Source organism: Amphiura filiformis, chromosome 1 (assembly GCF_039555335.1).
Source record: "Amphiura filiformis chromosome 1, Afil_fr2py, whole genome shotgun sequence".
NCBI lineage: Eukaryota > Metazoa > Echinodermata > Ophiuroidea > Amphilepidida > Amphiuridae > Amphiura > Amphiura filiformis.
In genome coordinates, this window is record NC_092628.1 from 10,992,865 (window position 1) to 11,018,029 (window position 25,165).

Below are 25,165 nucleotides of genomic sequence, written 5' to 3' on the forward strand. Positions count from 1 at the left end.
TATTGGAACGAATACGGTAACTTGTGGCTTACCGTTTAACCATTTATAGATGAGTTTCATGTCTTCTTCAGCCTTATTTCACAGGTTTCATGGGCTATGAAGGGGTTTGACCACTATTTAGGAGAGCCTACAATAATTTGCCAATTTTTTACAACTTTTTGTTGAAACTAAACTGTTCCAAGTTTAAGATGTATAGACACTTATTCAAACTTTGTGAAAAAGCAATTCTTTTGAACTCTTGACCCACAGCACACCTTGTCACTTACCGTTTTGCCACTTGAGGATGCCTTTCTGGGCCTTCCTCGGCCTCGTTTCACTGGCTCTACAGGCTGTGCAGGGGCTTGACCACTATTTGTGTGTGTGATGACAGACGAGTGAGGAGGACCACCTGAAAAGCAAGGCATAAAGTCTGAGTACAGGTTCAAGTGATATGACATTACTTTTTAAGATATGGATGAAATCATGCATGAAAAAAATATTGAACATGACTTATTTTCATTTACACAATCTGAATGCCTCAGATTAGTTTTGGCGAGCGATATCTCAAAATAAAACTAATAATAAAATTCTACTAAACATTAAAGTATTATTTTAAATTTGATTTTTTCCCCAGCAGAGACAATGGGCAGGAAACCATCCTATGTGTCATTGGCCCCTGAACATGTTTAAAGCAAAACCTCCTATGTAACCTTTTGGCCGTTTTGTTAAAAACATGTTCAAGGGTCAGTATCATTGACAGTACCAGAAAAAAAATCTATGATACATACTTGCAGTACCATTTGGGGGTTGTTGCGGCTGTCCCGGTGGTGCTGCTGCACTTCTTGTTTGTGGTGGCGCAGGCGGTGATCCCAGTGTAGGTGGTGTTGTTGGGCTCCCTGCTGCAGCGGCTGCTGGTGAGAACTGATGCCCTGTATAGCCATTTACATTGGCTGCCATAGGGGAACCTGTCCATTAAGAATGAAGTGTCAATACAAATTGAGGATGCTACAGGGGGTTATGTCACAAAATCATGAAAATGACAGTTTCTGCTGCAAGGTTACCTACACCCTCTACCTCTGTGCAAGTTTCAGAGTGAAATTATGTGGTAGAACATTGAAACTGCAAGGACAAAACCACCTCCTTGCATTGAAACTACATGGATGTAACAACCTTCTTTGGCATTTATCTGGAAATGCACACAATGCGCCTTTTAGAACTAGCATCGTCACTTATTGTGTTATACATCTTTTATTCCAGGTTTTATTGTTTTAAAAATCCTACCTATTTGAACATTTCCTTATAACAAGCCCGCCTTAACATTTCCAGAAGTGTGATTTGTAGTACACCTGTTATTTTCAAAACCCAACCCCTGGGAACTGTTATTTTATACCCAAAAAGCTACCGAGAAAATTACAAAATGCTCTTAAAAAAGACTTTTTATACAATTCTACTTTATACAACAATAAGAAAGCTCAAAAAACAAAACAAAAACAAGCTAAGCACAGCAGTTCAAAATTAGTAAAAATGTTTAATAAATTTTAACTTGTACATTACAGCACTTCAACAACGCAAGTTAATTTTTATTACTTCCGTGGTCTGAGCTGTGCGCCGAGCGTAAACACAGAAAAGATAAACAATCATGCTGATTGGCTGATCAACGCTCTTGACAACAATACGGTTGACCCATTGGTTGTCGGCGCGGCGCGTAGTACGCAACCTTGTCACTTCTACGCGATCGCCAATCACCAGCGCGTACCCGGACCACAGAAATAATAAAATATTTAATGCAGTAACTTACCTTGTCCACCTAGGCTTGGCGCAGTGTAATTCTGAGGGAACATCGATGAGCTGTTTTGCAGAAGTTGTTGAGCAGGACTCCCCGGTGTGAATGCGGCTGGGGAGGAATTACTCTGGATGGATGCAGGACCATGGGGATAACCGGGGCTCTGCTGTGGGCCAGTGGTATCTGGCGACTGCTGGTAGTAAGGTGAAGGTGCCATAGGTTGACGTGGGGATACACCTGATTAAATAAAAACAAAGTGTGATATAGAAAATATGTTGTTTTTGATCACCTGCTTTTGAGGCATGATTGTCATACAGTTCAAAGTTTCTGACAATTATAAAAAGTGAGATCGGGTTGGCACAATTTAAATCAATTGATTTAAATAAATCATGATTTAATACTAGCAATTCCACTGGTCTATTTTGATTTTATTATAGGGTATAGCAGTTCTTGGTATAAATAAAATCTGATTTAAATCAAATAAATCAATTTTTTTTCAAATAAAAAAAATTGCCAAACCTGAGTGAGATATTGTAAAAGGTTATTTAAAATAACATCAGGCCTCGAAATAAGGAGGGCCCAAGGGCCCCCGAAAATCAGTGAGGGCCCGCAAAAGACACATCCGGTGGGCCCAAATGGCCCGCAAAAAATTTACTTTTTTGTGGGGTTCATAGTGTTAAAACCAATGGCCCAAATTAGGGCCCACAAAAATTTGTGAGGGCACTCAAACATTTAAGATCCAGGGCCCACATGGCCCTCAGAAATTCTGGCTTATTTCTAGGCCTGAATAACATATAATCCTGGACTGGCTACAGTATATAAAATATCTTTCATAATATTAAGGGAACTGGAATGAGCGTTTTGAGCGTTTCGACAGCATTTTTTGTGGGACATGAGAGCACATCAGACCTATAATTGCATTCTGAATCTGAAGAATGTCTTTCTGATATCAAATAATTTTCATTTTATGAAATTCACGATATAATACAAATTTTATGACAAATTATTAAAATTTGATATTTTTTACATTTTGGAGATATAACAGTCCTCGAAGATGATATAGTCTTAAAGTGTATGTAGCTGGGAGGAAAAGCCGACGATCAATTGAAAATTTTGACCTTTCATATTGAAGATATGGATTTTTTCCCCAAAAGATGTAATTTTTTTTGGTGTTTTGGGAAAAAAATCCATATCTTCAATCTGAAAGGTCAAAATTTTCAATTGATCGTCGGTTTTTCATCCCATACATACACTTTAGGTAGAAATCATCAGATTTATAAAGTTTACTTGAGTACTGTTAAATATCAAAATACCAATTTTTAATGATTTGCCATAAAATGTGTATCACATTGCGAATTTCAAAAAATCAAAATTATTTGATATCAGAAGGCCATTCTTCGTATTCAGAATGCAATTCGATATGTCTGATGTGCTCTAATGTCCCACAATAAATACTGTCCAAACATTCATACCCCTTCCCTTAATTGTTGATATTGAATAGGTTACACATACCTCCCATTTGCTCCACCTTTCGTTTGAAGATGTTGGGGTTTCTGGCCAAAATGGCTTGTAGCAGAGCCGGGACGTCTCCTTCAATTTCATTGCTACTTGATTTGTCCTTCAGTTCACTATCAAAATCAAGAACAAATAAAGATGGTAAACAATTTATGTTTAAGGTGCTACAGTTTTATGTTACCGGTATGTAAATGTTATGCTCAGGGACTGCCTTTTGAGGAGAACGAGAGCAATCGCTCTCTACTGCTCTCCTTACATTCTATTGTAAACAGCTCTCCTTGAAGGCTGAGTCCCTGTATGCTATATATTGTGGTATTAGTCTTCATATGAGTCGGTTTTCACAAGCAAATATGATGTGGTTGGTGAGTAATGATGACCAAGACTTTTCTCTCAAAAGTAATGTTTTGAATTGCTACTATGCATATATTTAACTTACAATTTAGTTAGATATGATTTTGGAACCTGACTAACCATACACTTGTAAAGTTAAAAGTTCAATAGTGGGCCAAGTTTTTGATCCCAGAAGAATTCTTTTTTTTGGGGGGGAGTAAAATGTGCGCCTTTGTTTACCAAAATAAGTGATTTTTCTCCCCAAAAAGTTCATGCAATATTAAAAAACAATTACTGTTTTTCTTCTAGATATTTTTTTACAAATTTTTGCGACAGCCTATTTTTTGTACTTTTTTTTAACATGGATTGCGTTGCAGATCATTATGGATTCTTTGATTTTTGTGAAAACTTCAGGTTTTTGGAAAATGAGTACCGTACTGGAAAAATGGTTATTTTGGGCAAATCTTAAATTCGCATTCTGACTTAAATGCGTGATTGTACCCAAAATGCGCAATTTTCTGGGTTTTTTTGCGCATTGCGCATTTTCCCTGTCCTTAATTATTATCTATCCTAAATTGGTAAGACTTAAATAACTTTAACCAGAACTTAATACACATTGCAATTTATAAATTTGAGAGCTTGTGATTTCACTTACATGCTATCAGTGTTGGTTTGGCTCAAGGCCTGTAAAAGCTGTGGAATCAGGTTTTCATCTTGTCCACCTAAAAGACGTTTTGCTTCTTCGGCAACACGGGGACTAAACAACAGACCTTTGTTGTTCACCGTACTTGGTAGTGGTGAAGGTAGGGGCAACTCCGTTAATACTGGAAAGGGGAGAGATGATAAAACAAATGAAAACAATAATATTTTATTAAGTTTAATATAAGAAAATAGAAATAACAATAATTTGGAATAATATTTAAAGACTGCATGGCATTGTTTAAATTCTTGAAATTTTGGATGCACTTAGGCCTACATTGTATATGTGCATGTGTGGATGTTTCTAAATAATATGCATTGGTTTTGATCTACTGGTGAAAAAAAAGATACCGTATATCTTTTATTTTGGCAATATGGTCAATTCCAAAAATATTTGAAGTGTTGAATAAACCAGTGACCTATGGCCTGACAGCAGTACATACAATTTAGTAAAATAAATCACAACCCATTCAGCTAAACATTTTGAAAGATTGTACCTGGTTATAAGCCCATCAGTAAATATTAATAATAACAATAATAATAAATAACAAAAATACAATCTTACAATCTGTCAAACTTGAAATTCCAGCAAGTGTGGTGATGGGCACACTTGGCACTTCCCCGTTCATCTTGCACTGTGATTCAGCACCTGTACAATGTAAAAACAAATCAACCAGTGTAAAGGATTGTTTGCAAAACAAGGAAACAATTGATGTGTTTATTGCTTTGTCTGCCTCCTAAATGAACAACTTATTAAATTAACATACAGTACTAATTATGTTGTTACATTTAATTCTCCCATATGAATTGGCTTCAAACGTTTGTCAGACAGCACCTGGTTCAAAGCCAAGATGGGCACAAGCAAGGCATTAGACAGAGGGGTGTCTTTAGGGTGTCCAAAATGGTCAAATAGACCTTATTCTACAAAATCAGGGTGTCCACTTCCTATTCACTCCATTATAAAAATCAGAATTTTAGGGTGTCCAAATTGAAAACAGGGCGTCCAAATGACACCTGGACCAGGCTTCCCGTTAAGGCTTAAAAAATGTGCGTCCATATGGACGCAAGTTTGCCGACAAGGTTGCAGACAAATATTTATGCGTCCATCTGGAATTCAGCATTCTAGCCACAGTGGGCGGCGCCGGCGGTACAGCAATTTTCCGCCCGGCTTGATTGTTCAAATTGGGTGTGCCGCCCAGCACAAATTTTATGCAACATGAACTTAAATTAGGCTGAAAATGTACCAATTCGATCGTATTTCAACTTACAAAGTCGAAGTTTTGCACCATTTTGCAAATCTTAAACAAATAATTAAAGAAATCAGACAGATATTTCTCATTTTCTTCGTACAAATCAGCCGCTGATTGCGATTGAAAGTATAGCTCGCATTGTTACGAGCCCGGATGTGAAATGGCGTAGCAGGGAATCCCCTATTTTATTTATTTTTATTTATTTAACCTGACCAGTGACCTGTTACGCATTTGTAGCCATCACATCATAAAACCTCCATCCCATCACGAAGCTTTGAGAACGTCTATCAATCAATCTTTATTTCATTCAAAATACAACAATCTAGCTCGTATTGTTAGGAGCCTGGATTGAAATTATGGGATAGCGTAGCCTCTAGCCTCCCCCATGGCAACACATGCTCGCGGCAAAATATTGGGTCATGTTAAGCTTACAATAATGATTTTGTAAAAGGTTAACTAAACCATGTTGCAAGCGCGCACGTATTGACCCCGGGATATTGACATTTTTAGAATGTACGTTGTTTCCCCAAACAAAATAAAAATGAGAGAAAAATGACGAAATGGCGGGATTTGGAAAGTGGAACTAAATGGCGATTTTGAGTGTAAGTTTTGACAAATTTACAGGATTTTTAAGAATGATAACCCCGATAATTATTAATTCTGACAGTGATTTTTATTCACATTGACTGAACATATTATTGTAAGTTGCAACACTTGTAAATATTGCCCGGCGGCTGTGAGAGAACATTTGCGGTGATTGATGTATTTTGATGCACCAAATAGCGTCATTTGAGGGTCATTTTTCAAAAATCTCTAACATCTGAGGGGGGGCACATCACCCCTCAGACTCCCCCCTGGCGCCGCTAGCTAGAACCCTGCTGAAATTCATGATCAATCATACCGGGAAATGCGCTGTGGCATGCCATGATCAGAACGGCCGGCAATCCCTTGTTGCTACACGTATCCCCGCTGTCTACACCTCGTCAAACATCGATCGTTCAAATAAAATAAAGATGCATTTTCCATGATATTCCATCTCCAGTTGCTATAAATTTTCTCATTTCTGTGTCAGTTTTGGTCCGAAACGTGGTCAGAAACAATTGCAAAAACATGCACAAACTCTGCCGATTTGTAACACATTTTCGTAGTTTCGCACTTCTTAAGATTAACGTGTGGTTGATGCTAAAACTTCTAAATCACGTGCTGCCACAATAAATAAATAAAAAGTTATCATTTTGATTTTGTCTTTAAAATTGCTTATATTCATCGTAACAATAATATTAATAAAGGAAAGGCAGATTATTGATGAGAAAATAAACTTAAAACATTAAATTTCTGAATATTGTTAGGTTGTAATAAATAATTAAATAAACATTATCCGCACGTCGTCAGTCCGACACACCAGTAAACAAAGCAAATTTCATCAAGTGGGGGGATTTCCCCATCAAACCCACGTTACGGAAAGCATGCAAAAAGTGCAAGATTTCCTGACGTTGCATTTACAAATATTGCAGAATTTACTTCAATTCTTAGCAGGTTGGTTGAATTTTGGGGCTTTTATTATTTTAGAAATATAAAAGAATGGAAATTTCTTAATTTTATCATCAATAAATGATTAAGTTTCGAAGTTTTGTCTGCGTCCACATGCTTGTGAGATGGACGCAAAATACGACAGGCCATCTGAAACTTGGCGTCCAAATTGGTAAAATGCGCGTCTGGACGCAATGAAGCACACTAACAGGAAGCCTGACCTGGACACCCCTCTGGATAATGCCTTGGGCACAAGTTAACAGTTTAAACAGTCAGTCACAGATGCAGTTTTACCAGTAGTGGTGGGGGGGGGGAGGAGGATGAAGGGAAAATGCCCTCCACCTCCAGTCAGAACTCTTGCTCCCCAGTAAAAACCTAAAATTCCAAAAATTTTCATGTTTTGCGCAAATTTGATTTTGCTGTTGCCCCTGAAATTCACTTCCCCCATGCCCCCAGAAAAAAATTCATGGTGCCACCCACCACTGGTTTTACCTAGAATGGATCACATCACCTACATGACATAATCATGAATTGATGATAACGCCAACCATGTATATTGTCCAAACTTTCTCAAAATTTGTTAATTCAGTTATAAATTAACCATCCATAGCTTCACATTCGAGGCTAGAGACCATTGCATTCAAAATCTAGTCGGATTCGCTGAAGCATGGCAGTGGCACTGTGTAAAAGCAATGGAAGTTCAGAGGTAAACACAGCCGATCACGATGGGCGATCGCATCAAAAATGTTGCTAAAATTGCACTTCAACAAAATTTTTAGACGGTTCAAATTATGCAAATTTTACTCAAAAGTCAAAAGATACTGTTGACTCATCGAAATAGCTTCCATCCAAATTTCAACATTAACAGAATACTCTAGCATCGAATGTGACCATGTGCAAATTCTAAGCTAGAGTTCTCGAGTTGCTCGAGAAGTCTAGCCAAGAATTCGCAAGCACCACCGATAGCTTCACATTCTAGGCTACATGTAGAGACCATCTAGTCGGATTCGCTGAAGCATGACACCGTGTAAAGCAATGGAAGTTCAGAAGTAAAACAGCCGATCACGACAGGCGATTGAATAAAAAATGTTGCTAAAAAAATACACTTCAGCAAAAACAATACATTGTAGCAAAGCATAAAGCACTCTTCGAATGCGAGCACATCAAAAATGTTACAACAAAATTGCACATCAACAAAATTTTGTTCAAAATAGGCAACCTAAAAAATGTTTACTCAACAGACACCACTCACATGACTCAAAATAACTTTCAATCAAATTTCGATTTAAAACAGAATAATCAGATAATACTGATCGACCGAAAAAAGATATTAAGAGTCAATCAACTGCACTGCATAGGCCTACAGTACGCACATGACGCATGGTACCTGAATCGTCGACGTCGACACACCGTTTCACTCAGGTTTGCAGCTGTCTGTTCATTTTTGTTTCATGGTTTAATTCATTCACATGAAATTTTTACTGTAGTAATATTCCTTTTCAACTTTTCAGTATCAATTTCAGGTTTATGTCTACATGTAGCTTCCAATACATGAATAGTATTTACATGATTTAGTCATGTAGTAATTATAAGCTTACTTCAGTCCAGTCTCCCATGCCTGGCATGCGTGTGAATTTTTTTCATTTGATTTCACTTTGGCAATTTACCAAAAAATGCAAAATCTCTTGCGAGTTAAAACACAAATTTATACCTTTCATAGTTTCATAACATACCGACTACTTCAATACGCTTATATTTAACTATACTTAGACAATTACTTAGAAGGCTTAGGCCTAAATAAAACTCATAAACCGATCGCGCGGTAGGCAAACATTTACAATAATATTGCACTACAAAAATACAGATCATGAATTAATAAATAAGACGAGGAAGTACAATTACCTTTTTCCTGTGACGGGTTTCACCAAATGTTTTATAACTTCATGTACAAGGGATATAAAACACCAAAGATAACATCGGTAATATGGATAATTTTAGAAAATTTAGACATCTACTGCAAAACAAAATTTCCCTACATCTTACAGCAGGTCGCGCCAAAACATAGTCAGAACCTGATTACGAAGTGATTGACATGTAATTCGACACTACAGACAAAAGATTACGCGTTGAATTCAATCCAAATTCAATCTGCTGGACATAAAATATCACTAGTTGAACTCCTCCGTTGCAACCTTAATCTTATTATCCTAAAATTAATACATATTACTATGTGCAGAATGTGGTATATCTGCAAATATGGTTACTATTTTAATTAATATTGTTGCGGACTGATATCCAATATGGCGCTGTCCTTCAATTTCTTTGAAAAAAATTGCACGAAAAAATAATAGTCTCTTTTACACAATCGTAGTTGCAAAAGTCTGTGTAAGCGATGGTATCGGGGTCAAAATTCTGCATGTATGGAACGACGTGAATGCAGGGATTGACATTAAGTTAATGAAAGTCAACATATGCTGAAGATATAAAGCTGCAAATAATTACCGAGTGTTGAAAAAGGTATGTTTTAGCAATAGTAATCGAATTGCACTCAATCAAGCTTGTAAATTAAGTGAAACGCCGCACTGAAGACTACTGAAAACTTGCTGATAAATAAAGCCTGATGAATTCGACAACCTTGTCCTTGAAATCAAAACTGGCCGTGCGTCGTGAACTGGTGTTCTCAATAGGGTGGTGTTGTTTCATATTATAGTAAAAAATGACTTATTTGTAATAAGCAAGCACCTTTAATCATTTCTAATGCCATTCATTTTAAAGCTTATAGTAGTGATGTCACACAGAAATTAGTGCTAGACATATCAAGTTACCCCTCATTTTGAAGCTTATGATGTTGCGGATGTTGCGTATGCTAATTAGCGCTAATTAAATATTCAAAGTTAACGAATTTGTCTGTCGAATGAATTATTTTACTAATTTTATATAAATTAAAGTCAAATTGTATTTTTTAGCTAAGTTTGTTTAATGTTTACATGAAATAACCCTAAATAAAGATGTTTAAGGTATTAATCTTGATTAAATATGCTAATTAATTGCTAATTTAAAAGCGAATTCACTATATATGCAATTTTTGTACTGGGAAATTCCTTTATTTGTTCGTTATTTTATGATTTTAAAAATAAATTTTATCTAGTCTTCTAGAAGAAGAAAACTATTTATTTAATGTAATTATAAAATTAATAAATGATTTAAAATTGAAATATTTAATTAATGCTATCTTTTATCTTATAATTAGCATACAAGGTGTGTTTAAGTTCATAGGCTATGTCTACACGAATGCTGGACGGTTCGCACCCTTTCAATTTCGGACCCGTGCACTTTCGCCCCCTTTCTATTTCGCACCCGTGCACTTCGCCCCCTTTTTATACGCTGGTATTGTGCTGCTGTCATGCTGTTGATTGATGCACGATCGATTGCTTGAACTCCCGGCAATGCGGCGTACTAGTATGTTTATAGTACTGGGCCGTCGGGCATGCACTTATTAAGTCATGATAAACCCGGGAAGGAAGGAAAGAAAGGATATTTTAAAACAAAATAGAGGAACGATTTTTTTTCTCAGAATATATTACAGGCCAGATATTTTAGCAGCAGGCTTACCCAAAATAATGAAATAATTCGAATTCAATGATAAAAATAATAATAATAATAATAACAATGATAATAATATAAACAAAGTTAATTTAAAAATATAATATGATGATAATAATAATAATATGATAATAATAATAATAATAATAATAATAACAATGATAATAACCCAGCAAACACAAAAACGTTTTTAAAACGTTTTAAATAAGTTATATTTTGGGTTTTGGTTCAGGTAAAACGTTTTAATAACATTAAAATGTCGGGTTATATAAAGGTCATGAAATCGTTTTAAACGCTTTTGTATGAAAACACACTACAACAATATTTTTAAAATGTTTTTGAAATGTCATTGTAAACTATTTTTGCAAACATTTTTGGCCAAATATTTTGTCAACACTTAAATAACATTATATTAAAATATTTGCACCAGGCAAACACAGAAATGTTCTTAAAATGTTATTTACAAAAGCGTTTTAATAACATTTAAATGTCGGGTTATATAAAGGTCACAAAAACATTTTAAAAACGTTATTGTAAATATTTTGGGCAAACATTTTTTGCTAAATATTTTTTCAACCCCAAAATAACATTCTGTTTAGAATGATTTGCACCAAGTTTTCAAAAACGTTTTTGGAATGTTATTAAAACGTTTTTATACCATTTATATAACCCGACATTTAAATGTTTTCTGTAAAACATTTGTGTTTGCTGTGCAGTAAATTACGAACAAATGTTTTTAATGTTATAAAAGCGTTTTATACCATTAATGTACCCTTTATATAACCCGACATTTAAAGGTTTTCTGACAACCTTTATAACCTTTTTGTAATGATGTCGAAAGCGTTTTGTGTTTGCTGGGAAGGGCTGTGCAATATTTATTCCCCGGGTGTTAATTTCGAACGGCCCGCCAAGAATCGCTGCCCCCCCCTCTCGGTCTGCCAAAATCGCACCCCCCTCGCCCGCCGCTAAAAAATCTTTGCCCCCCCTTACACATGCCAAATTTTGGGATCCCAATTTTCAAACCTTAAATGGTCTAGATATATGTTGCGAGCGGAGCGAGCAGGATAATTTGCATATTAACGCGTTTCCATACTGTTTTCCTAAGCATTTTTAGAGTGTTTTATTTAAAAGGCGCCACATGAATGTGTGCCAAAATCACTTGCCCCCCCCCCCTCGGCTGGCCAAAAATTGCTTGCCTCCCCTTTCGCTCATCAAACATTTCTTGCACCCCCACCCCAATGTTACCCTCCCCGGCTCATAATTATTGCACACATCCCTAATAATAACAATGATGATGATAATAATAATAACAGTAATAATAACAATAATAGTTATAATAATAAATTGAATATAGCGTTTCTGTGTTTAGTTGCAATTCATAATATTTGTAGCTAAGTTCCAAAATAAATACTTTAATGCGTAAGTGTAATAAGAAAGAAAGAAGAAAGAAAAACAAAGAAAGAAAGAAGAAGAAAGAAAGAGAAAGAAAGAAAGATAAAAAAGAACAAAAAGAAAAAGAAAAAAAATACAAAGAAATTAAGACGAACTGAACAAATCTAATTGATAGAAATAAATTATTATGTGCAGCAACATCCAAAAACAAGACATGTTTCAAAAGACAAAGCATCTTTCTTGATAAAAAGAAAAGAAAAAAAAGGCACTATAAAAAAAAAAAAAAAAAAAGTCATCCCCTTTAATACACGATCTTCTTTATTAAGAGCCAGTCTCCCTTATTATGTACATGAATAAGGGGGTTGTGATAAAAAAAATAGAATTGTCTCTAAAAATAATTTTGGTACATATTAGCACCAACAACTCACATGTAAAATATGAGCGTGCACAGCGCCCTCGTTCAGCTTAAAAAAGTTCTTGAAATTTCAGCCTCTCTGAGCCTTACTTGCAAATGGTAAACTTTGGAGGTGCATAACATCGTGCGCCATCATCATCCCAACCTGCATTTTGCATTTTTTTAAAGTACCAACTGGTTACATTACAAAAACCAAGAAAAACAATTGGGATCTTGATGGCGCACAAAAACAGCATATCCAATGATTTGATGAAAAGCGCCCTCGTGCAAACTTCAAAGCATCATAACGGGCTGCGCCATCAAGATCCCAAGTCCGAACAAGTTTGAAATTAAAGACCTCCATGGCAAGTTTCATTTTTCAGCAAAAATTTTTTGGGATTTCGTTGGCGCACAGAGTTAACAGAGGTCAAAGGTCATAATTTCCTATTTTCGCACATATTTGCACGCCTGTATTATTGTGCGCCAACGTCACCTGACTCTCCGAATAGCATTTCATCAAAGAAGAGGCAATTCTCTGCAAGAACTGAAAAAATTAGCTTGGGATCTCTTGATCTTCATATTTTTCTGATTTTTTGAAAATGGACTTAGCCTCATTTTGGAGGTCAATTTGACCTCTTTTTCCCACTCGCTGCACAATGTGGGCTTTTTACTGCATCACACAAAGATGCGCCAACAAGATCCCAATTTTATTAGTCATCGTCTAGCTTCTTTGGCGACCAGTAGATAAAACACAAGCAACAGCTAATTGGATCATGTGGGCGCACTAATATAAAAGAGGTCAAAGGTCAAGCTTTGTGCCAAAGTGATGCATATTTGCCTATGTGCAGCACGAAAGTGGAACTTTGACCATAATAAAAATGTAATGCCAACAAGATCCCATCTTACTTTTTGGATGATTGGATAAAGGGGCTTATGTATAACTGATAACAAGTAAAAAAAAAAAGTGGGATCATGTGGGCGCACTAATTCAATAGAGGTCAAAGTTCATACTTTGTGCCGAATTGGCATTATTTTGCCTATGTGCAGCACAAAAGTGGAACTTTGACCCTCAATAAAAATGTGCGCCAACAAGATCCCATCTTACTGTTTGGATGATTGGATAAAGGGGCTTATGTATAACTAATAACAAGTAAAAAAAAAGTGGGATTATGTGGGCGCACTAATTCAATAGAGGTCAAAGTTCATACTTTGTGCCGAATTTTTTTTTCATTGGGGATCACCAGACATGTCTCATAGAAACTTGTATGAGTGCATTTCAGATGATGCTGATTCCATCATGATATTTGGTGAGAGTAAAAAAAAATTTTGTCAAAATAAAATTTGAGTGAAAGGTTGCTGAATTCGGCAACTTTAGGCTAAAAATCGGTTAATTTTGTATGAAGTATGAACTTTGACCTCTATTGAATTAGTGCGCCCACATGATCCCACTTTTTTTTACTTGTTATCAGTTATACATAAGCCCCTTTATCCAATCATCCAAAAAGTAAGATGGGATCTTGTTGGCGCACTAATTTTATTGCGGTCAAAGTTCTACTTTTGTGCTGCACATAGGCAAAGTAATGCCAATTCGGCACAAAGTATGAACTTTGAGCTCTATTGAATTAGTGCGCCCACATGATCCCACTTTTTTTTTTACTTGTTATCAGTTATACATAAGCCCCTTTATCCAATCATCCAAAAAGTAAGATGGGATCTTGTTGGTACATACATTTTATTATGGGTCAAAGTTCCACTTTCGTGCTGCACATAGGCAAATATGCATCACTTTGGCACAAAGCGTGACCTTTGACCTCTTTTATATTAGTGCGCCCACATGATCCCAATTAGCTGTTGCTTGTTTTTTGTCTACTGATCGCCAAAGAAGCTAGACGATGAAAAATAAAATTGGGATCTTGTTGGCGCATCTTTTTGTGATGCAGTAAAAAGCCCACATGTGCAGCGAGTGGGAAAATGAGGTCAAATTGACCTCCAAAATGAGGCTAAGTCCATTTTCAAAAAATCAGAAAAATATGAAGATCAAGAGATCCCAAGCTAATTTTTTCAGTTCTTGCAGAGAATTACCTCTTCTTTGATGAAATCCTATTCGGAGAGTCAGGTGACGTTGGCGCATAATAATACAGGCGTGCAAAAATAGGAAATTTTGACCTTTGACCTCTGTTAACTCTGTGCAAACGAAATCCCAAAAAATTTTTGCTGAAAAATGAAACTTGCCATGGAGGTCTTTAATTTCAAACTTGTTCGGACTTGGGATCTTGATGGCGCAGCCCGTTATGATGCTTTGAAGTTTGCACGAGGGCGCTTTTCATCAAATCATTGATTTGTTGATTTTGTGCGCCATCAAGATCCCAATTTTTTTTTCTTTTTTTTTGTAATTTAACTATTTATTACTTTAAAAAATTGCAAAATGTAGGTTGTTATGATGATATCCTAAAATTTTATGCTCCTCCAAAGTTTACCATTTACAAGTAAGGCTCAGAGAGGCTGAAATTTCAAGAATTTTTTCAAGCTGAACGAGGGCGCTGTGCACGCCATATTTTACATGTGAGTTGTTGGTGCTAATATGTACCAAAATTATTTTTTAGAGACAATTCTATTTTTTTTTGTATCGCAAATCCGTACATAATAAGGGAGATTGGCTCTTAATATCTAAGAAATAGATGCTATTACATTATTGACATCTTCGAGTTCAAACATCCTGCCTTAAAATTGTCGGTATAAAGTATAAAGCGGATTAAGATACCGCGTAAGATATGCCGTGGTGTTAATGAAGCATCGTCATAATGAGTCCGTGATTGACAGGCCGGTAAACAAAATGAATCATGAACATATAAATGTCAATAATTTACAATGCAGAATTGGATAGCATTTTTTCCACAAATTTGTTTATTTACTTATGTTATTTATTAAAACCATATTTATACAGGGTTACCCTCTGCTAAATCTGCCCTGTGTCATGAAAACAATATACATAACAATTTGTAGAATTATACATAGGCCCTATATATGTAAGAATTTTTTTAAAACATAAACATCAAAAAATCATACATCAAATATATCAAAATTCATTAAAAGTATTTACATTTCTTTGTTTTATACAATTTATGTAACACTTGTAGAAATATATATATATATATTAAATTAATTAAAAGAACACAGACGAAATACATCATTCATTAAAAGACATAAAAGTTAAAACATTTGGTTCATTATTTACATTTCTCATTAAAACGAACAGAAAACTTTCCTGATTAATAATATTTTGTATTTGGCAAAGAATAAGGAAGGATGCAATTGTAATATTACTCAATGTGCAATCGTAACATATTGTTCGTAAATAAATATCTTTGTATGCATCTTGACAAGTGTATACCGACACGCGGCCGCGGGGGCCGGGGGCTTGTCAAGCACTCGATCGTAGGTCACTAGGCATATGGCACTTTTGCGAGTCTGTTTACGGTACCATTGATTGAACCCACACCATACCCGGCGCTTTCCCGTAAGTCATTCATTACATAATGGGTTGAAGAAGTCATACCTTATGTATACAGTCACGCGGCCGCGTGGCCCGCAGACTTGTCAAGCAATCGATCCGGTACGGGTATGTTCTGGGACGAATATATGCGTGCTATTGCCTAGTCACCGTAGGCTACCATTGCATTGATTGAACCCATGTCACGCCCGGCGCTTTCGCGTACTAGTGGCAGCTAATACTCGCGGTGAAGAAAGGTGGCGAAAGTCAGCACAGCATTATCGCAAAGCTTTTTTTTTTATGTTTCTGTGTTTTTTATTTTTATAAGATATCACACAAAAAAGAATTACAAAGCAATCATAAAAAAAAATCACAAAAGATCACCAAAAACAAAAAAACAAAACAAAAATTGCACAAATTTAACACTAGTGATACAATCCAGCAACAAATGTTGAAAAATCATAGCATACCTCATAGCATGGATCATGCAGCCATCAAAACTTAATGAAATAGATACAGCAAAAAATTACAAATCAAACCTCCATTTACGGAAATGGGCAGAAAGCTTGTCTTTTCCTTGGCAATAAAGTATTCTGTTTCCTATTAAATTTAACATGGGCCCTAAATCCAATAAAAGTTGGCTTTTTATTTTGAAATTTACAAATATAAATATAATATTTTAAAATCAGGAATAAATGAGTAAGGAATTTATCACCTGGGACACCATCGCAAAGTTGCTGCCAGGCATTTGTTTTGCTTGTGCGCATTTGTCTTTGAGAAATTTGCTAAATATTTTTTTCCCATTAGTTTCATGTCAAAGAAGATCAATTCGGCAACATAAAGATGGGATAAAATTATAAATCATAAGCCATCAAATTTTTGGCCATATCAATATTAGGCCCTATATAAATTTTATAGGCCATAAATAATTTAACACTAAATTATATAGCTATTAATAAAGTACTAATAAGGTAACATAATTCTAATAATAATAATAATAATATAATAATATAATAATATGATAATAACAATAATAATAATAATAATAATAATAATAATAATAATAATAATAATAATAATAATTATATAAAAATAATAAATAGGCCTAAATAAAATAAAATAGACCTAAGTAAAATAAAATAACAAATCAAAAACATAATGAATACCAATCTTCAGTCGAAGCACATTTAATATATTGTAATAATATAGGCCTATTAAGGGGGTACTACACCCCTGGACAATTTTGTGCCTATTTTTGCATTTTTCTCAAAAAATATAGCGCATTGGTAACAAGTAAGATATGTATATTATAGGGGCAAGGACTACAACTACTGCACTGAAAATTCAGCAACTCAAGGCAAGTAGTTATTGATTTATTGAACAAATACTGGTTTTCCCTCATTTTTGACTGTAACTCCACAACTGTTGTCTGTGTTGAAATAAAATTTCAAGTGCAGTAGTTGTAGTCCTTGCCCCTATATTATACATATCTTACTTGTCACCAATGCGCTGAGATTTTTGAGAAAATGCAAAAATAGGCATACAATTGGACAGGGGTGTAGTACCCCCTTAAATTCAATCGAACCGGAGAGTCCATCAACATCCCGGGTACACATACTGTTTGCTTTTGTACACGCTGGACTCAGTACCGGTACTGCAAACACAGACAATCAACACTAAACAGTCAACCAATACTATACACATATATACAACACCCCACTGTACCGCCGGGAGTTGAAGCGATCGATCGTGCATCATCAATCAACAGCAGCACATTACCCGCGGTTTAAAAAGGGGGCGAAAGTGCACGGGTGCGAAATTGAAAGGGGGCGAAAGTGCACGGGTCCGAAATTGAAAGGGTGCGAACCGTCCTGTTTCCGTCTACACTATACTTTTCCCATAGAGCACTGTGTAAAATCTGTAAAAAGCCTTCAAAATGCTCTCAACCTGCCCACATTATCCCTACTTGCGGCAAAATGCGTAATGCCCTAGCCCCATGTGTTTGATATCATTGCAAAGAGGACCTTCCAATCTTACTATAAATAGGGAAATGTTGTATGTATGTATCTATCTATCTATGTATCATGGAAAGGCTCCGTCAGTTTCGATCCAAATGTCGCCAAATTCATACGGGAGATCGATGAATATACGGGAACGTGTTTAAACTTCATTTGGTTGAAAACGGTCAAGAATTGGCCTCAAAATAAGTGAAAATGTGGTACGTTGCTATGCTGGGTAAACAAAAAAGGGAGTCAGTTGTCAAGCTAGCCCGTGCGCGTCGACGGGCGTATCTAATGCCAAGCCAGCTCGCAGAAGCGCAGCGATAGCTGCTGGTACGCGAAACACTACGCCATGTCGCGTAAGCAACGACTTGAGAGTCGCAAGAATGAATGATAATACGGGTGAACGACCGACCGGAGGCGTAATAAATACGGGGAAAAGATGTGTGTTAAAAAGTACAAACAAAATGAAGAGGTAGGCCTACTGTAATTAAAAAAGAAAACAAAATGAGGACAAACAGGTAGGCCTACGAGTATGTGGGTCAGCCTATAGTTAGTCACAGTAAGAAAATGAAAACGGGAATAAAATAGGCTAAAGAAGGAAAGAATAATAAAATCTAATAAAATTAGATGATTTAAATAAAAAAAGCTATTAAACTGAGGACAGAACTAAATAAATAACATGAAAACGGGAAATCACAAGCTAAGCAGCAAATAAAAAATGAAGTCAACAGGAAAATGTAAGAAAGGACAGATTTAGAAAATAATGGGAACGGGATTGAGTAAATAAAAAACATGGTAACGGAAATTTGCAAGCTTAGCAGCAAAATGTTTTTAAAAAATGGAACAAAATTGGCCCATGTAGAAGAAACTAAAAAGAAAGAAAGAAGCTAAAATGGAAACTTAGGCTTAACGAGGGTCAGACTCAGATAAATGAAATTTACCTTTTCAATGATTCTACCTGTTCAGTAATTCCTCCCGCTTTAGTTAACGCTCCCATTTACTCACCTAGCGGGGACCCGCGCGTAGCGCGGGTGTCCCGCTAGTATGTCTAAAAATCACAATCATCAAAGATCATCAGGGGGGTTAAGCTTAAAAAATGGCTCACAAAGTCAAAAATAAGTAAAAATTACACTAAAAATGGCACAATTCCAAGCCATTTGGCTAATTTTAAAGCTTTTTTCACCATTTTTTTGTCATTTTGTGGAATATATTGCTTACGATAACGTTTCTAGATTATTTCCGATGCTTTACCCCCACAATGCAATGCAAGACCCGGAAATGTGCACAGGTAGCCATTTGTGGTAATTTCAACAATCGCGATTTTCAAACCACTAAATTCACAATTTATTTATGGAACTTTTCCAAGCTTTTATTCAAAATTTGAATTAATATTTAGTTAAAACATACTTTTAACTACATGTACACTAGCATTAAATTCTAGCAAAATATTTCAAGTATTAATGGAACTAGGGCAATTCTCCGAGAGCAAGTTTTTACATGTTACAGAATAGCAGCACCGATTTATGTGTGCTGTGTGTCATCGCTACTTATAGTGTACTCCTTAATTTGATACCAAACATAATATTCTGAGGTTTTTAATTAAAGGAGTATTTCGTGATCCTAGCATCCTCTATTTATGTCATTTTTCATTAGATATCCACGAAAAAAACCTATTCCCAAAATTTCAGTTGATTCCGATTTTGCGTTCGCGAGTTATGCATGATTATGTGTATTACTCTGCTCCATAGACAATGCGTTGTAATTTCGTTCTGGTGCACCAGAACGAAATTCAAATTTCACGATATCTTTGCTAAACGAATTAATCTGCAAGAAATATTTTATACATAAACATTATGTAGCCAAAGGTTTCCAGTGATATAAAAATCTCAATTTTTTTTGAGAAAAGTGGGGGGATGAGGCTGTGGATCACGAAATGCCCTTTTAAAAAGTTGCAAGTAATTAAGTAAACGAAGACGCAGGGTGGTGCAATTGGGATACGGAATTGGGATACGGCACCATGTAAAGTCTATGGGAGAAATGAGCACTCTGCTCATCAAGGTTTTTCTATATTACAACAATGAATAAAGTCATTAAATAAGATACTACCTAAAGGCCTAGAATGTACTCTTTAATTTGGTACCAAATTTGATGTTCTGAGATTTGAAATAAATAAGATTTAATTAATTAAGTAAACGAAGATGCCGGTGGTGCAAAATTGGGATACGGCACCATGTAAAGTCTATGGGAGAAACGAGCACTCATCAGTTCATCATGGTTTTCTACATTACAACAATGAATGAAATCTTTAAATCTCTACTTTTATACTAAAGATCTATTTTTTTTGTAATTAATCAATGAATTTTAATTAATTAATTAATTAATTTTAATTAATTTATTGATTAATATAATTAATTAATTAATTTTAAATTAACACGGATCTTGGGACACCGAAATCTGAAGACAACCATCTCAGGTTTTTTTTTAAACTTCCATAAATCAATTGTAATTGATTTTAACAGGCCTGTATTAAATAGCCATAAAATTAAATAAATTAATAAATTAATTATTAATTAATTATTTAATTAATTAGGTTTAATCAATAATAAATAATAAATAAATAAATAAATGCTACAGACCAAAATTTAATATTTGCTCAGCCTCGTTCATAATATTGGAATTTTAAAAATGGACATTTAAAATAAATATGCACACATTATATTTTATAATTGCTCCCAGCAGAGACTGTCTTTTGGAATTTGCAGGAGAGCATTTAATAGCTCTTCTGGAGCCTTCAAGGAGAGAATGATCAACTAAAACAAGGAGAGCTAAAAATGACTCTCCTATATCAGATTTAAGGAGAGCAGGGTGATTGCTCTCGCTCTCCTCAGAAGGCAGCCCCTGTCACTGCATGTGAGCTATTAAAGAGTGTCAAGAGTAATAAAAATTCAGGTGAATTTGGATAAAACAACACAGAGCCCTAAACATGCAACCTCTCTGGATAGTATAAAAGCAATAGAGCCTGAAAGTATTGCTAGAAAGAATCTGAAGTGAGTCAAACTTGTGGTTAATACCCATGATACCTGTAGTAATACATGTTTGAAGTATAAACACAAGAGGTTAGTTCTTTTAATTTTTTAAACTGAACAAAATTTACGTCTTTTATGTCGGCATGTTTCGGTGTACCGTACTGTGTCATCACACCACAGAAAGTACCCTATTTAGGTGTAGGCCCCCCTAACCTTTTTAGGATGGTTGTTGCTTGCACTTTACAAATATATTAATGTTTTTAAGAATACACTATGATTTTAGTATAAAGAGGCTCTTTTAGCAATTCAAGTATTATTTTTGTATTTTCCTCAAATTTTGATGGAAAAGTTTGTAACGTGTCATTCCGTGTATCAAAAAAGTACATCAAGTAGGGGTAACCCTATCAAAGTATACATTTTTGGGTGGGCTATTGCCTCTACTTTGCACCAATAAGGTTGTTTTTTAGATAGGTGCTAGGGTTTGGATGTTACATGTTTTTGAGGAGGTGCTACTTTTTCACAACTTTTTCATGCATATTTGGATTTTTACCTGATTTAGACTTACCCCTACTGAAAATTGTATGCCATTTTTGGAAAGATTGGACTTTTTCCATTCAGAAAATGTTTACTTTTGCTATGAAAGGATCTATAATTTGGAAGTTATGAATGTTTGAATACAAAATGATGCGCGATCCTAGAAATTTACTAACGAAACGCAAAGGACTACCACTTCAAGACACACAGCCAACTTCATAACCCAGCATGGTATTGAGATGGATTATGTAGCATTGTTTTGGTATTTCTGTCTAGTTTGAAGTGTGACCAGTTTTAATCCAAGTGAAGTTAATTTGTTGCAAGTGTGCTGCATTCTGTCTGTGTCATGGGTTCTCTAGTAGAGTCTATTATAGTACAAATTCCAATTGAATGAACACAGCTTTCAACAAACGCACTCGATCCAACCGCAAGTGAAGTTAATTTGTTGCAAGTGTGCTGCATTCTGTCTGTGTCATGGGTTCGCTAGAGTCTATTATAGTACAAATTCCAATTGAATGAACACAGCTTTCAACAAATGCACTCGATCCAACCGCGATCGTATATCGCGTATTTCAAACCACAACGGAACACACGACCTTGGATACAATGCTAACCAATCATGAGTGCGTTGGCATGGTTGGATTCACTTCCGCGTTACTCACGCACAGCGCACACGCTGGCGTACATGTACATCGTCATCGCGCATTGTACGCAAAAAAAAAATCGCCACGCTCTTGAAAGCTGCGTTCATTCAATTGGAATTCCCACTAGAGACTTTCCCTATATATATGTTAAGTACTGTAGTGTAACTAGGCATTCATTTATGCTCCGAAATGTTCTGACTATTATATTTCTTGAAGGAGTTACCCTACTGCTGTGAAAGGAATAAAGTTTTGATGTTATAAAAATCATAAAAAGTATAATGTACAACTTTTGAACACCCTGTATTTCAGTAAGGCAACATAACTCTTCCTAATCCTTACATGTTTGCTTTTTTTGAAAGCCTACAATGTTATTAGCACATCTAAAAAGGTTTTAGCAGAAAATGTTTTTACGTTAGTAAATAAGAGAGGAACAAAATTTTATACTTTTTGAACCAAAATTTAACTTTTCCACGATCAGTTTTAGTACAAAAACATGTAAATTGTTCAATTTTTTAGTATTTATCACATTTGGCCCCCAATTCATGGCACATGACCAGTCCAGATGCCCTTTATATTCCACCACACGGGAACTTAAGAGGAAACTGTACAGCCGTGCACACTGTACTTGCAGTATGTCCAGCACCTCCTGGGAGATACTGAAGGGATGCTGCAGCCAAACAAAATTGTTTTGCTTGCCCAAGATCGCAATAGTTGGAGAAAGCTTGCAGCCGACTGATGATGATGATGAAAGCCTGATTGTGTTAAATAATGAATATTCAGTCGCCTCATACTTCGGCAAAAAAATGTAATGGGAAACAGGAGATCAACTTTCATTAGCCTTATAGCTAGTTCTCGTAGCCTGAGATTTGATCGAGAAATTTATCTACTCTCCACGACGACACAATAGTTACTGAGTGGATAGAAGATCGAGTAGAGTGTGGAACTATTTCAGTCACTCAATCGTCGCCAACTTGGTAGAAAAATATTGCGCTCGTCTTCAACTTGTGCAATACTTTTCTATCTTGGGCAATGTATACCAGACTTGTATCACACAAAAATAAGCCAAATGTTCAATATTATATAATTATCCATGTCGACTTGGGTGGATTAGATAATCATCTCATGTATTATAAGATTAAGTTGTCAATGATGTCAACATGTTTTGTTTTTTCAGCAAACCAAAAATCAACCATGTTCCGCAAAGATTTCCATGTGAAATCCAACATTGCTATCCGTGGCTCAGACAGGTAAGGCCTTTATACCCAGTAAGCATAGCCGTAGATCCCGGGGGATGGGAGGACAAACCCCCCCCCTAATATTTTGTCAGGGGGATGATCCATACAATCATGCTCCCCCTCCAATGTTGATGAATTACTGACTAAATGATGATGAACCTCATATTTGGCCATTTTTTGCACCATATTTCACCAGTTTACCTTCAAGATTTTTCGCACTCTTCACGAGCATTTGTACCGTAAACTTATTCTGTCGCCAAAAGGTGCTGCATTCACCATGTTCACTATACTTTTTTCCACTAAATTTTTTCCAACCCCATGTCAAAAAGAAATCTATGCCACTGCCAGAAAGCAATATATGCCACTGCCAGAAAGCAATTTAACTCAAACATAATTTCAAATATCCTAGAAACTTTAATTAATGCTCCCACTTTTGTTTCAATTCCATCCAGAAAAGGTAATTTTAAAGTGTGCTGAGGCTTTTAGATCAATATCTAGGCATTGTGCCTGTTCGTAGCGCACTATAAATCACTATGCTTTTCCTTTTATTTTTTTAATAACTCAATATTTGATTTATAAACTGAAAAGTAATTATTATTATTGTAAATGACAAAAAAGTCACTGAAATGAAAATCCACTATTTTGGGCCAAAATTTCTATATTTGTTTCCAAAATAGACCAACTTTAGGAAATTCTTCCAATCCCATCCGATATTTAACTTTGCACCCCCATTTGCCCACCCAGAAAACAAATCATGGCACCACCAGTGGTTGCATGCTTCTTTTTCCATTCTTTCCAGTCATAAGGAAAATATAACTTACAAACTGGTAATTGAGAATTAAGACAGTTCACTTATAGGGCCAGCTGAAATGATGACAGACCTGCTGAAAGTTAGCTCAACTGGCACAGTGGACCAGTTGTTTAAAAAGTTAAATGCAAGCCCTGAATGCGGTGACTGTTTTTGGGGGTACTTGTATAAGTTGGAACATGTATTGCTCATAACAAATTATTATGTTTCTCTGAACACATTAAATTTCTTTGATTTCAGGCGTAAACTTCGCAGCAATTTGGCAGAACAATTGCCTTCTTTGTCAGCAGATGAGGTGATCCCTAACAAAGATGCAATGACAGTCAAGAAGGTCTTCACTCATGCTGACTATACAGTGATGGTGTATTGTTTAAATGGTGATCCAGTCTTCTTTGAATGGGAAAAACAACTCTATCCTACAGGTATGTGAATGGTAGCCCAAACCCCCCCCCCCCCCCCCCCGCCTTACAGAGGCAACTTTCGAAGGGGAAGGATTTGACGAAAATAGAGTGGACTAAAAATTATAAACAAAATCAGAGGGTCTGCATCCCACAGGGGGGCAAGAGGTAGCAAAGTCTTCTTACAGGTGAGGTGGGTGTGTTGATATCATCATAATCATTTAGTGATGTGCACCCATAATATGGACTAGCAAAATGGCGACCTACATGAATAAATAAATATCTAGAAATCTGATATCTGCCCCTCTTGCTTCCCTGTCTTATAAGAAGAGTGAAGGGAAGAACCTGTGCTGGAACAGGAATGAGGGGTTTGAGATTGAAGATTTAATAGTGTTGTTGTTAATTCATGGACATATTGTATTGGCTGCAGTGTTTTACAAGTTTGGGCTGTTGTTGTCATGTATGAACATTTTGTTGCATACTTTGGAATTACAATGATTTGATAATTCATGCATTTTTGGCATCTTCAAATTAATTCAAAGAAGGAGAGCA

At 35.8% G+C, this 25,165-nt stretch overlaps 2 protein-coding genes across 4 annotated transcripts in view; one reads left to right on the forward strand and one right to left on the reverse strand.

Annotated features, from left to right (window-relative positions):
* LOC140152284 (nipped-B-like protein A) overlaps positions 1-9,222 on the reverse strand; it is a 51,800-nt gene extending 42,578 nt beyond the window's left edge. The window contains exons 1-7 of one of the 3 annotated variants that reach the window (XM_072174679.1): positions 8,989-9,222; positions 4,872-4,955; positions 4,263-4,431; positions 3,275-3,390; positions 1,778-1,999; positions 777-944; positions 267-388 (exon numbers count right to left, since the gene is read on the reverse strand). In XM_072174679.1, coding sequence (XP_072030780.1) covers positions 267-388; positions 777-944; positions 1,778-1,999; positions 3,275-3,390; positions 4,263-4,431; positions 4,872-4,935 — 861 coding nt within the window. In that variant the 5' untranslated portion in view covers positions 4,936-4,955; positions 8,989-9,222. Of the gene's footprint in view, positions 1-266; positions 389-767; positions 945-1,777; positions 2,000-3,274; positions 3,391-4,262; positions 4,432-4,871; positions 4,956-8,988 lie in introns of all 3 variants that reach the window. The other 2 variants (XM_072174617.1, XM_072174744.1) reach the window with 2 other exon arrangements.
* A 247-nt stretch (positions 9,223-9,469) lies between these two features.
* LOC140152489 (eukaryotic translation initiation factor 2D-like) overlaps positions 9,470-25,165 on the forward strand; it is a 33,459-nt gene continuing 17,763 nt past the window's right edge. Inside the window, exons 1-3 of the mRNA XM_072174864.1 lie at positions 9,470-9,603; positions 23,347-23,419; positions 24,456-24,637. Coding sequence (XP_072030965.1) covers positions 23,364-23,419; positions 24,456-24,637 — 238 coding nt within the window. The 5' untranslated portion in view covers positions 9,470-9,603; positions 23,347-23,363. The remainder of the gene's footprint in view (positions 9,604-23,346; positions 23,420-24,455; positions 24,638-25,165) is intronic.